Source organism: Seriola aureovittata, chromosome 18 (genome assembly GCF_021018895.1).
Source record: "Seriola aureovittata isolate HTS-2021-v1 ecotype China chromosome 18, ASM2101889v1, whole genome shotgun sequence".
NCBI lineage: Eukaryota > Metazoa > Chordata > Actinopteri > Carangiformes > Carangidae > Seriola > Seriola aureovittata.
In genome coordinates, this window is record NC_079381.1 from 23,857,926 (window position 1) to 23,871,379 (window position 13,454).

At 39.7% G+C, this 13,454-nt stretch overlaps 2 protein-coding genes and 1 long non-coding RNA gene across 4 annotated transcripts in view; 1 reads left to right on the forward strand and 2 right to left on the reverse strand.

The window, feature by feature from the left end:
• The window catches only part of LOC130186438 (uncharacterized), a 54,611-nt gene extending 52,663 nt beyond the window's left edge, over positions 1 to 1,948 (reverse strand). For both annotated transcript variants that reach the window (XR_008830285.1, XR_008830284.1), the window contains exon 1: positions 1,809 to 1,948. This is a non-coding gene — a long non-coding RNA (uncharacterized LOC130186438). The remainder of the gene's footprint in view (positions 1 to 1,808) is intronic.
• Positions 1,549 to 7,144, forward strand: wdr45 (WD repeat domain 45). The gene is made up of 11 exons (XM_056403574.1): positions 1,549 to 1,699; positions 1,850 to 1,966; positions 2,920 to 2,994; positions 3,095 to 3,199; positions 3,335 to 3,440; positions 3,605 to 3,699; positions 3,961 to 4,040; positions 4,146 to 4,354; positions 5,266 to 5,367; positions 5,468 to 5,613; positions 6,579 to 7,144. Exons 2-11 carry the CDS (start codon positions 1,918 to 1,920, stop codon positions 6,686 to 6,688), a joined length of 1,077 nt encoding a protein of 358 aa, XP_056259549.1. The 5' UTR covers positions 1,549 to 1,699; positions 1,850 to 1,917; the 3' UTR covers positions 6,689 to 7,144.
• A 4,097-nt stretch (positions 7,145 to 11,241) lies between these two features.
• Positions 11,242 to 13,383, reverse strand: LOC130186437 (EKC/KEOPS complex subunit Lage3). The gene is made up of 3 exons (XM_056403580.1): positions 13,254 to 13,383; positions 12,265 to 12,393; positions 11,242 to 12,177 (listed from the first exon to the last, which is right to left on the reverse strand). The coding sequence occupies exons 1-3, from the start codon at positions 13,301 to 13,303 to the stop codon at positions 12,063 to 12,065; spliced, it is 294 nt and encodes a 97-aa protein (XP_056259555.1). The 5' UTR covers positions 13,304 to 13,383; the 3' UTR covers positions 11,242 to 12,062.
• Between the last annotated feature and the right edge of the window lie 71 nt (positions 13,384 to 13,454).

Sequence of the window (13,454 nt, forward strand, 5' to 3'; positions counted from 1 at the left end):
AAATATAGTTTTTATGGTCTGGACTCGTGCCAAAGAGTTCGTAAGAAAAGGCTCCGAGTGCCTCCGTGCTTATAATAAACCAGGAGAAATGACTGATCGTGCCCCTTCACCACAGAAAATGTCCTGATATTTATCATGGATTTCAATTCGTGCAGCCTGAGGCCATTTTTATTGGCCTTTTTACAGCAGGTAAAAGATGAAGGAATCTTTAATAGTGCAGCAGTCTGTAAAAAAAAACCCTGAAATGACCTATTTGGGTGGCATTAAAAGAATTGAGATGCTCTGCTAAAAGTCATAATGCACTGATATGTGGCATTTGGGTGTCATCAAATCACCTGTTCTACTTTCAGTCAGTTGAGTTCAGTCTCTGCTTTTGTTTCTGCAGGTAAATCAGTCTGTGTCATGATGGTACGGTGGAAAACAGGCCGCAGTTAACTGAGAGAAATAAAGAATAGTTTAGCAGGTTTGTGGTTCTGTAATCATCTGTGAATCTGACAAACCCACAAATGGGTCACACACTGTGACCTGCTCTTCCTGTTATTTTCAGCCCTGTACTGTGCTGTCACAGGTCATGTTATCTGCTTGAGATCGCCGTGTTACTGCACTCTTATGTCAACACCAGTCAATAAATTGTTGATCTTTAAACAACCTTTCTAATTAAATAACAGACTGTACAAACATTTTGTTTACACTGACATTTTTTTAGCCCCTTGAGACGAAGCATTAGTCAGTCTCAGTGTACTGCACGCACAAGCTCTGAAAACTCTTTCACTTTGGACACAGTTGTTTGCCTGATTAATTAAACCTGCAATAAATTATTGTTTGTTCAGTTTTTTTTCAGCAGAAAGAAAATAGTGAACGCAACACTGAAATGTTATCAAGTTTTAAGTTGATATCCTAAACTTTTCTCATCCAGCAATTGCAGTGAAGATGTGTTTGTGTCACCTGATGAATCTCAGTCCAGTGTTCCCTCTTTTGGCTCTGTTTTTTAAATTTCATTTCATTTTATTTAATTTTCGTTTCTTTTTGGCATTTTGGCCATATTTGATAGTCTGCCAGGTCACCCAACACAATATTAAATTTAGTGTGAACAAGACAATAACTGTGGAAACAATATTAACTTGCATATTTGGTGTTATTCTCCCTTATTCTGTCTGACTTGACAATAACAAGCCGACTCCTGGCTGAAACCTAGGAACTCTACTTTTCAATTGACATGTACAGGAAATACAATAAAATATAATAATATTAATAACAATACTACTACTAATAATAATAATAATAATTCTGTAAAATATAAGAAAAAAAAATCTTGAACAAATGTAGAAAAATAATTTTTTTAAAAGATGTAAAAGTACCTTTAATATGATCTAACTAACGTCAATCCATGCACATATTTAATTCATTAGGTCGCGTAGTCATATATAAATGAAACTGTGTTCGTCTTTATATGTGTTTTATTCACATTTCTTTGATTTTGTTGCTTAATTTTAATTTCCTTTCAATTGTAGAAAAATGCTTTTATTTTCTGAACAAGAAACAGGAAGACAGCCGGAAACACGTGTCGTTGACGTCATCGTAGGAAAACAAAAACAAACCTCCCGTCTTGAAATATCAACTCTGTTGTGTTTCGCTCAGTTTATCTCGTTTACCGCTTTAAATAAAAACCTCCGCATCGTCTCGACTCTTCGTGTTCATGGTGAGACTTCACTTATTACAAACTGTCGAGGTTAGAAAAAGAGTCCAGCTGCGTTTTAACCGCTGTTATCCGATGCTAATGTGTGCTAGCTAAACCCAGCTAACGTTACCTCAGTGTTGCTCAACCGTCGTGTTGTTGTCTCTGTCCCAGGTCGTCGCTCGGGGCCGGGGGACGCTGTAGTTGACCGGTAGCAGCTCGGTGACGGCGGTGTGGCGGCCATGGCCCAGCAGAGAGGAGTCAACAGCCTGCAGTTCAACCAGGACCAGAGTAAGAAGCAGGAGCAGCCGGAGGACGTGCGGACAGAACCGAGCCTGAATGTGTCTGTTTTTTTCCTGGGGTCACTTCAGCGTTAAACACGGCCACTGTCAGACCTGTAGAAAACAACGGCACCGAACACAGAGTCAAAAACAAAACTGAAATCTCAGCATATTTCACCCCTTTATTCTCTTTATTACATTCTGTAATGACTGTGAAACTTCACTGTGAGTGAGTGTTTAGATCCTTATTAAATCCTGAGGGAAAGACACCAGGTTCAGCGGTTTACTGTAATTAAACTTATTAAGACTTGTCTGGAATCATGCTTTATTTGAAGAATATAATGATAATACTAATAAACTTAATTTGTAAAGCAACTTTCATACAAGAAATGTAGCACAGAGTGTTTTACAATAAAGAAATGACACTTGTGCTTCACATTAACATAAAAACATGTTAAAAACATTGATGTAAAATGAGATGGAATAATAATAAAATAAAAAATAATTAAAATAAAATAAAAAAGTGAATTAAAAGCAGCGTAATAAAACTTTAGAAACTTAAAGGCAAAATCCAAAGATATACAAAAAAAGGTAGCCGAGTTTTAAACTGAATATAATATTCTGTTATAAAATCAAAATAAAAAATGAGTTGAAATTATTTTTATGATCAGAAACGGTGCATTAACAGTCCTCAAGAAAAGGAATTGAAAACTTTTGAACTTGCTTCATCCAAGTTCAAGAGTTAAAAGGCTTTAATATAATAACTATTTATTTAGGCTGCTGAATGAAAACAACAAAATCTGTATCAGTCTTCTGTGTAATAACATCACCACAGGTATAAAGTCTTTTTAATTTTAACTGTAATGAAGCAGTGTATCTTGACTTGTTGCCTTACATTACTGTTGCCTTGTTGCATTTTTAAGGTGTAAACATATTATTTATATTTGTTTCTGTCATCACCAGGCTGTTTCTGCTGCGCGATGGAGACGGGGGTCAGGATCTATAACGTGGAGCCGCTGATGGAGAAGGGTCACCTGGGTGAGTAAACTTTACTGCCTTTATGTACATACAGTTACTATATTGTACAAGCTCTGCTGAATAAGTGTTAGAGAGACTGATGTCTGTGTTTTGTTTTCAGACCATGAGCAGGTGGGCAGTGTGGCCCTGTGCTCCATGCTGCATCGATCCAACCTGCTGGCCGTAGTTGGAGGAGGAGTCAATCCCAAGTTCTCAGAAATATCCGGTGAGTTAGATGAACGGAGACGAAGAAGAAAGAAAGAAGAAAAACCCTGTTTCCTGTTGGAAGTGTGAGGCTCGACTCTCACTCGAACTGCTTCATATGTTTTTGTGTAAACAGTCTAATGTTGTTTCATTTCAGTTCTGATCTGGGACGACGCTCGGGAGTCACGAGACCCCAAAGACAAGCTGGTCCTGGAGTTCACCTTCACTAAACCTGTTCTGGCCGTTCGCATGAGGCATGACAAGTGAGTTCAGTGTCTCTCTCACACACACACACACACACACACACACACACACACACACACACACACACACACACACACACACACACACACACACACTCCTCATGTAGTTTGTGACTGTGCAGCTACATGAAGGAAAACTGTTGTCCCCTTCTTACTTTTCCCAGGATCATCATTGTCCTGAAGAACAGGATCTATGTTTACAGTTTCCCAGACAACCCCGTCAAACTGTTTGAGTTTGACACCAGAGACAACCCCAAAGGTGAGAGAGTCCTTCCCTTCTTCTGTTTATTTTCTGTTCCATCATTAGCTGCTGTTCAACGTCAGACGTCTTTAAATGTCTTGTTTTGTCCGACCAGCGCTTCAAAAACCCCAAAATATAGAATCAGAAATCTCCATATTTGAGCGTCTGAAAACAGTGTTTTTTTGTCAGTTTATCGTTAAAATGTATTTCTTAATTGCAGTATTAGTCTGATCAACTAATCAATTAACTGGCTCATGTAAATGGAACTCTTTCCTGCAGGTCTGTGTGATTTATCTCCCAGTCTGGAGAAGCAGCTGCTGGTTTTTCCAGGTCATAAATGCGGCAGCCTGCAGCTGGTTGTAAGTTACAAACACGAAAACTTTGTGTAAAGTTTACTTCTTAAAAAACAAAAAAAAGGTTTGTTCTAATTTAAATTCATGTAAAAAATATATTGTTTTGTTCAGGATTTGTCCAACACCAAGCCTGGAACATCATCCGCTCCTTTCACCATCAACGCCCACCAGAGCGAGATCGCCTGCGTGGCTCTGAACCAACCCGGCAGCGTGGCGGCTTCGGCCTCTCGCAAAGGAACGCTCATCCGCCTGTTTGACACCACGACCAGAGACAAGCTGGTGGAGCTGCGCAGAGGAACCGACCCGGCAACCCTCTACTGGTACACGCAGCAGCCGCGAACCTCTCTGGGCCACATCTGTAACATCTGTGGACTGTCCCTTTAAAAGTTTTCCTCCGGCAAACCAACAGGAGGCTTTTATTGTGAAGCAGCAGCAGGAAGTGGATGGCGTGAACACGCTTCGTTAGTGCTGCTGTTCTTCAGTGAAAACATGTCCAGCACCATTCGATCAATTTAAATTATGGCCGTATATAGAGCAACATAAAACCAGAGCAGTAATGTGTTATAGATGCAGACGGCGGGTTCATACCTCAGCTGCTCCGGCGTTACTTTCTGTTCTGCGGAGGATGATTTGCATGGCAGCAGTAGGACTTGAGTGATGGTCGGCGCCCGACAGTGGTGTTGTTGTGTAACAGGAGTCTCCCCAGTCTGTTGAGAAGCAGCATTTGTGTTTGTTAGAGGTGGGGGGGGGGGGTCACATTAGATTTACAGTCTTCACCTTTTATGATCCTGAATTGATTCATAAATACAAAAAAATCCATATGTTGTTAATATGAAAAACAGTGGAGATCAGAGCAGCACCTGATACACAGCACCTCGTCTTCAGGGGAGGGAAGCTAATGGATTTAATAAAGTAATAATCATCCGAGACCACAAACATGAAGAGACTTAAATTGACTCTTTGATTTTAGTCGCTCGCAGGAAAACTGACGAGCTTCAGAGTTTTTACAGCTCATCGTAAAAATCTGCTTTCTCACATTTCTTTGTATTTTCCTCTTGACCCGTTAGTTTAACCGTCAGCTGTGTTTCATATTACCCTCCAGTGGAGGAGCAACCTGAACCTGACGAGTACCTCTCCATGTATTAAGTTGAGAATGGATTCGAGTCCCTGAAAACCCTGTGTTTGTGTTGAAGTTCAGTTCCTGCTCTAACCGTCTTTCCCGTCTCTCCAGCATCAACTTCAGCCACGACTCCTCCTTCCTCTGCGCCTCCAGTGACAAAGGCACCGTCCACATCTTCGCGCTCAAAGACACCAAACTGAACCGCCGCTCAGCGTAAGGCCGACCTCCGCAAACCTCCTCTCTGCTGCTCGCTAACTGTTCCTGTGTTGCTAACTGTTTTTAAAACCTGTGCGCCTGGTTATTCCTCCCGCAGACTGGCTCGTGTGGGGAAGGTGGGGCCTGTGATCGGTCAGTACGTGGACAGTCAGTGGTCGTTGGCCAGCTTCACTGTTCCCGCCGAATGTGCCTGTATCTGTGCTTTTGGAAAGAACACGTCCAAGAACGTCAACTCCGTCATCGGTGAGGAAACACGAGAAAGAAATATATAAATATTCACACAGATATATAATAATCCTCTGTGGAAAATATGAAACAAAAATATTTCTTTACTGATTTTCTCAGAAATTATTGACCTCAGCTTCTGCGAGAACCAGGTTTTTATCTGAAACAAGCTTCTACCAGAAACAGGTTTTATATGTGAATTTATTCACATTTTATTTTGAAGGCTTCCTGTTTTCTGATCTTTTCCTGTTAATGTAAACTCCTCCTCCATGTTTACCTGCTGTCTCGATACATTTAGTTGAATGTAGATTTCCACAACAACAGAGTCACGTGATTAACACTGAACACTGTCTCATTAACAGCAGTTACCGGTCAGTTTAACGTGTTGTTCCAGAGCCAAGAGACAAAGCTTCAGTCACATGAGACCTGGAGGAAATCTTCCTTCATCCCGAGAATCTGCAGGTTTTAAGTCTGAAGAAGCTTCGACTTCGGTTCCCACCAGAAACAGACGGAGAATAAACATCAGCTCTAGAGTTCGGCTTTAGTGAAAACTAGAATTAACTAATTGTTTTTTAAATGGTGAATTCACTCAGTGTTTCTCAGCCCACCCTCCTGTATAAGACTCCCAGACTGAAGGAGTTGTTGATGGTCGTTTTGAGACTCTTGTGTGTGTGTTTTTGATTAATCCATACATGGGTTTAGGTCACGTTAATTGATTAATTCTGTTACAACTGGGAAGTTTTGTTCTCTGTCGTTCGATCGTAGAACGGTTTTAAAGTCACGTGGGAAAAGCTGCAGGAACCTTGTTTATATTTTCTTTGATTGAAAACTATTAAATCTATTTAATTAACACCTGATTATCTTTAATTCACATGAACATTTTCATTCTCTCCAAATGACGTTTATCCTCCTCTGGAGTGTCTGTGCTGCCGTTTCCTAAACGCCTGAAAACGTAACGGGTTTTTAATCTTCCCCTCCTGCAGCCATCTGTGTGGACGGGACCTTCCACAAGTACGTGTTCACCCCCGATGGAAACTGCAACCGAGAGGCCTTCGACGTTTATCTGGACATCTGTGACGACGACGACTTCTGAGGCCGGAGAGAGAAACCGGGTTACAGACTTTACCGGAAGACGTGAGGACGAAGGAGGAGGACCGAGTTAATGATTATCGTTCTGTTCTGGAGACGGAACCAGAGACACGTGGACGAAGACGGACTCGACGCTGATGTGTTTGTAATCTGTAGCAGTGTGAATATAAATACAGTTTTCCTTTAGCCTGTAAACCTGTTGCACCGTGAGTCTGACCCTGAAATGACCAACACACTTAAACCTTGGAAGCTCGGTCATTTGTAAGTAAGTACTTTTATTTATGTGGCTCCTTCAGAGCACAGACGTCACAAAGTGCTTCACAGTAAAGACAAAAAAGCAACATAAACAAAGAGGCTAAAAACACAAATGTACATTAAAATAAGAAAGTAAAACTAATTGTTTTTGTGAGCGATTACTGGTTCAAGTCAAACCGAAAATAAAATTCATTTTTGCTAAGAAATCAGTGAGTTTGTGCCGTTTGTTTGGATTCAGACTGTTTTTATTCTTTTGCTTTCTTGTTCTCCAGGAGACACAAACAGTGAAGTGTGAATAAAATACTGAATCACATCTGGATTCGATCTGAACTCGAGACTCTGAAAGTGACAAGTGTAAAGCATCTTTAGGAGAGTGGTCATCAACAGTCAAGTTTCCAACCAGATTTACATGTTGTGATGCTTCATGTTCGTCCCTCAACTCTCTGTGTCCAGTGTTGATCCAAACAGCTGCTGTTACTGCTCCTGTTGGTAACTTCATCTTACAGGTCCAGAAACTCCAGTAAAAACTCCATCAGCTGGTTCTGACTGCGGGTCGAACAGTGACTGATCAGCTGATACCCTTCCACTTCTTTCTGAACGCTAAGCTATGCTAACGGAGACGTTTACTCAGAGGACAACAGGTAAGCTGCACATGCAAATAATTCAGCATGAATGAAGAATAAAGCTTCCAATAAATAGTAAATGATGAATTAATATTCACACGCAGAAATTTCCTCCATAGAAATTGATCTGGATCAAAAACAAACAACTGACTGAACTGAAATAACTCAGAACTTTGTGTCGATTTTTCCTGTAATTAGAAACAAACTACACGATTCTGTCCCGGAAACTTACAAGAATTTATCAGGAAGTAACAGGATAATTCAACTTTTTATTCATTCCCAGATTTTCCACAAATGTTTTTGTGTGTAAACAGTATTTCACTGTTGCAGCAGCTGGAGCTGGTTTATTGATGAGACACGACGACACTGATCACTGTCAGATTAAAGCCAGTTCACAAAGAATCCTGTTTCTCTGTTGTAGTCGGCTGAAGTGGAACTGAAGGACTGTGACTTATGATTATATTAATTATGGATTAATATCCTCATTATTTTCTCAGTTCGATTTAATACAAATTAAAATAATCAAACCCTCATATGTGAGCAGCAGGAACCATGAAATGTTTGTTGTTGTGTATCTGAAAGAAAGACTGTGAACATGACTTTAGTGAATAAACTCGTTCAGATTCTTTTGTTGAACGAGGCTGAAATTTTAAAATCACGCGATCTGATTTACTTAGTGTCGTTTCTCTGCAGATGTTCCTCCAGATGTGGCTCTCTGTCCTTTTATTAAATGTTGCTGAATCACACTGAACCTCTGGCAGTTTGACATTTTAAACACTGACCCCCCCCCCCCCCCCCCCCCCCCCCACCGTCCCCGCCCTCGCTGCTGTTCTGATGTGACCCGTGATTGGCCCGCAGCTCCTCTGTTGTTTCACCGCGGCCGTTTACTTTAGGTTTTTACAGCCTCTTGTCATTTGTGCAAGTGGGACGATGTTTAAATGTCAGTGACGATGACTCACTTGTTTGAAAACAAACCCCCCAAAAAATGCTTTTAATAAGTCGTGTGGCCTTCACTGTCACGGTAAAAACGAACATCTGCTGCTCTGAAGCGTCTGTCGGTGAAAATATGATCCGTTCAGTGTTTTACTCTTTTCTTACAGGTGTGAATTTTATTTCCCGTTTCCTTTCAGCCTGATGAAAAATAAAATAATATTATGTTTATCTCATAATAAGGATTTTTTAAAATCTCATAATTTTGACATTTTATCTCATAATTAAGATTTAACATGATTTTTTTTTTTACTGGCAGAAATGAGCTTCCATAGATTTCCATAATGTTCAATATATTTATTTTACTTTTCCTAAGTAAAATCTACTTGATTTGGTTGTGAGTTTTGTTTTGCTTTATAATCTGCATGTTCTGTTTTTTAATATCGTCGTCACACTTGTTAACGACACGTCATTAAATCAATTAGTCGACGTCAGCTGATTATTTTCTCTTTTATAATAATAAGCTGAATATTTGGGTTTTAAACATCGTGGCTTAGAATAAGGTTTTTAATGCTTCACTGCTCCGAGGTCTGACAGGTGACGACTTTAATCTGTACAGAGGCTGCAGCTTTAATCCTGCTGCTTCCTGCAGAACAGAACTACATCGACCAGTGTTACATTTTTAGATTCGAGTCTATCGACGTGTTTGCTTTGAACCGGTGACCACTTCAGAACAGCTCTGGTGTTGTGGTAAATTCATCTTGCATATAATCCACCTCCTTAACCTGAGTCAGTGCAGCGTCTGCACAGAGCAGCTCTCGCGCTGCAGGTTTCAGGTGTTGCTGAATAAACAATGTTCAGTTCAGTGATGGAGTGAACTTGTCAAAATATCTCCCAGGTTGTACAAAGTGAAGTGTTTTAAATGGTTGTGTGTGAAGAGCCTCTTAGATTAGTCATCCCGTCCCTTCACTTCAGTCTAAACTCAGATTTACAAACTAAACGACATCAGTCCTGAAACCATTAGTTCATTATTTACGTCATTTAACAGGAAAACGGAAATATTCCTGGTTCCAGCTACTGAAATGTAAAGATTCGCTGCTTTTCTCCGTCTCTTCATTATGAACTGAAAACTCACATTTTATATATGAAACAATTAATGAGTTAATGAAGAAATATATGAGCAGATGAAAGTAATTCTCAGTTGCAGCCCGACTGAATAAACCACATGACGAGTGTTTGTCCTGACTGTTTGACAGCACCAGCTTTTAGTCAGAATGATATAATAATAATTTAACTTCATCATTTAATAACTTTAAAGACTTGTTTTGATCACTGACACATTCAGTCTTGAGTACTTGTTAGTTCAGTTAATAATTGTAATATATAATAAAGTTAAAATGTTAGTTGATGACTCATAAGAGCAAAGATATTATATTTGTAGTGAAGAACACGTCAGAGCTTCTTACAGAAAACAACAGTCGTCGTCATCACTTCTCATCATTATTGGTCAGAAAAAAGCAGGAAAACCAGCAAATATCCAGATTTTTAAAGACATAAATGATTAACTCATCATCTAAACTGTTTCTTTGTCAGTCGACTGACAGATTAATGATCAGACACAACATGACGAATCAACAGAGATGAAGGACGCAGCTGCTGTTAAATCATCATATAAGTAACTTGTAGTTCTGCACATAGATCTTTATCTTCTGGTTAAATTATAATTATCTGGTTAAATAATTCTGAGACTATGAAACGAGACAAATCTGAAGCGTCGGTGTTATTCCATGTAACTCCACCTGCATTTACTAAAATCACTGCCACCATTTCTGACCAACTCCATGCTTTTATTGTGAAAAAAAGAAAGAGACAAAGTCAACATCTGCAGGAGGAAACGTCGCCTGATCATCTGCAGGATTCATTATAACTCTGCCAGTCTGAGGCTCAGGGTGAAACTTCATTTCCTTTACAGCGTCACGTCCCGCGGTTATTACTCTGTCAGTCAGACGAAGGTGTTTATGAAAAGCTGCGGGAGATAATCAGTCGTTTGACTCGACGTGTAACCACCTCGTCAAAATAAACACCTGATTATTTTAATAAATAAATCTGATGATTTCATTCCCTCTCTCCTGGACTTTCCTGAAACAACCGGGGTGAATTATTGATCATGCAGCGCCCTCTGCTGGTCAGTCAGTGCCGGTGTGTCCACATGTCAGGTGACTGGATTGATTATATATATATATATATATATATGTTTATTATAATCCTCTTTTCATCATCCGACCAGATAATTGTTTCTTGAAGTTATAAAATTTCTGTTTAAATTTCTCTTAATGAAAACTGCTGCACGGTCAACAAACTGAACCAAACATCTTATAGTACAGTTTAAAGCTGCAACTAATTATCACTTTCATTAACGATTAATTAGTAATATTTAACCCCCATATTTAATAATGACATATAACACAATGTTTCTAACGTATTATAATGTATTAAAATCAGATAAAAGTGAAATTCTAACTGTTTATATTTGTCAACAGTTACATCTTATTTATGTTTTTACAGCAGTTTGTTACAAATACATTAATAAACACTGACAGACTTTAGAACAACATTATATTGTGTTATAAAACATTTACTAAATGTTTCTGTACAATCATAATCATAGTGACGTTTTAAGTGTTTTATTTTTCGATTAATTGTTCATCATATCAAATGTTAGAAAACAGAGTCGACAGTAACGTCTTCAAATGTTTCATTTCATTTAATCTGCAGTAACAAAAAATGATCATCAAAACAGTGGTTGATTGACTTCCTGTCCATTGACTGATTGATTGATCGACAGCTTGTTTGATGACTTTATAACCCGTCAGGTTTCTGCAGATCTCTACCGTCTTTTATTTTTACACAGGAAGTTTAAAGACCCCTCCCTCCACTTAAACATGTAGCTTTGCTTCTTGCTGCTTCACTGTGCACGATAATGTTTGTGTAGCGTTTGTTTTCACCTTCATCTGCTGAAGTGGGAAAGTTTCTCTGAGCTTCACCTTAAATCTCAGTTAAACACCTGGTAGGATTTATGACATCACAACTAGTTAGGAGCCAATCAGAGAATAGTATGAACTGACTTTACAGTAAAGTAGAAGACATCTTGTGTCCAGTTGATAAACTTTTGAAATGAACAATATTTACAGATTTATACGTCCTGAGTAAATGTCATTTTAGGAATTTTTATCAATGTGATCAAATAGTTTTTGCAGAGAAACCAAATCAGGCACAAACTATTTTTCAAAGAAAAGTACTTTTATATTAAAACATGTCTGGAGGAGATTCTTAAATAAAAATCAACCCCAGTCTCGCCACCTTCTCAGTTCCACTTAAACAAGAAAACAGATTTTACTGTTTGACACAAACAAGAAACCACAGTTTCAGCTGCCAGTTGCTCAGACTTCCTTTATAAAACCTCAGTTTCAACCTGCTCCAGAGTCGCACCTGAGTCGTGTCCACGGATTGAAACGTCCAGTGGAGGATGTCGACATCAAAGAATCAGAGTCCTGAATCATCCGTGATGCTTCACTGGGAGACAGGCGGCCCAAACATCTGCATGGTCTCCATGACGAGGGACAGATGATCCAGAAACGAGTTGACAGACACCCGGAGGATTCGAGCTTCGTCTGCGCTCCACCTCCTGAAACACAGTGAGACAGAGGTTCAATAGAAAGACACCAACACTGACGGCCAGATACAGCTGAGGAGCAGGGACAGTGTTTCTTACACAGACAACGTGCTGCCGGACATTGTGAGCTGTTTGCTGATGCCGCCTTTCCTCGGCTCTCGGTCTGGGGACAGAGAGTTCAGAGCGATGGCGGCCTCGCGAGACGACGGGAAGGGGACGTCCAAAGAGCTGCAGGGGGGTCAAGGAGGATTTCTGGAGATCATCGAGGTTTGGTTCAAAGTGGGGCTGCAACTGACGGTTATTGTCAGGAAATGGAGAAAAAAAACTAAAACAAAATTGCTTTTGTTCGACCATCAGGCTAAAACTCAAAGATCTTCGGTTCACCATCATAAAAGACTTAAACACATTCATATGAGATATTTACATGGAGACTTTTGTCATTTATTCTTAAAACAATTAATCGATTATCAAAATAAGTGCCAAACAATTTTCTTTTTATAGGCTAATCAATTAATTGGCCAATCGTTGCAGCTTCAGACACGATCTTCAGGAAAAAAACAACATTCATGTGTCAGTAAAAGTCACATTTTTTCCTCATTCTGATGTTTGATGTGAACATTAACTAAAGCTGCTCACCTGTACCTGCAGGATTTATGCACTGATTACATAACTGCATTACAAGCAGGTGTACAGGTGTTCCTAATCAAGTGCTCAGTGAGTGTACACTTTTAGAGGATATCAGTAAACTCTTTAAATCTGCAGCACTTGCCTGAAAATCGTCATATTTTAAAGTTTTCTTCAGTATCACATGACGCAGCGGCAGGTGTCTGAACAAGCTAACATGCTAACAGATGATTCTGCATATTTCACTTTCCAAAATGTCATTAAAAAGAGGCTGAAAAAACAGGTGTGTAGTTTTGGTCCACAGCGTAACTCAGGTAACACGCAGGTAACTTACGCTGCCGGTTGAACTGTTTAAGTTACTGTTGATGTTTCATGAATTAAAGTCGAAACAGAAAATGTAAATTAAACGCTGCGACATAAATGAGACTCAGAGATTAATATCCGCAGCTCGTATTAAAGGATACAACTCCAGTTTGCCTGTTCCGTGGTTTGTTTCTCCGCCAGACGCCGCCATCGTGGTTGTTGCTCAGACGGGACCGGACCGGAAGTCAGAGTTTTACTTCCGGTGCGCGGTGGAACAGAGACGTGATGACGCGCTGCCGCCACCCAGCGGCGGAACGCAGTAATACAACTGTAATGCACCAGCAAACGAGAAGAGAATCAGA

Excerpts from the sequence above, each read along its gene's own strand:
- LOC130186437 (XM_056403580.1), bottom strand. The coding sequence starts at position 13,303 with ATGGCGGCGTCTGGCGGAGAAACAAACCACGGAACAGGCAAACTGGAG. Across the intron at positions 12,394-13,253 it reads GGAACAGGCAAACTGGAGTT|CTCTTTGGACGTCCCCTTCC; the intron begins GTATCCTTTAAT and ends ACCCCCCTGCAG. Across the intron at positions 12,178-12,264 it reads TCCGGCAGCACGTTGTCTGT|GAGGTGGAGCGCAGACGAAG; the intron begins GTAAGAAACACT and ends ACTGTGTTTCAG.
- wdr45 (XM_056403574.1), top strand. The coding sequence starts at position 1,918 with ATGGCCCAGCAGAGAGGAGTCAACAGCCTGCAGTTCAACCAGGACCAG. Across the intron at positions 3,441-3,604 it reads GTTCGCATGAGGCATGACAA|GATCATCATTGTCCTGAAGA; the intron begins GTGAGTTCAGTG and ends TACTTTTCCCAG. Across the intron at positions 5,368-5,467 it reads AAACTGAACCGCCGCTCAGC|ACTGGCTCGTGTGGGGAAGG; the intron begins GTAAGGCCGACC and ends TTCCTCCCGCAG.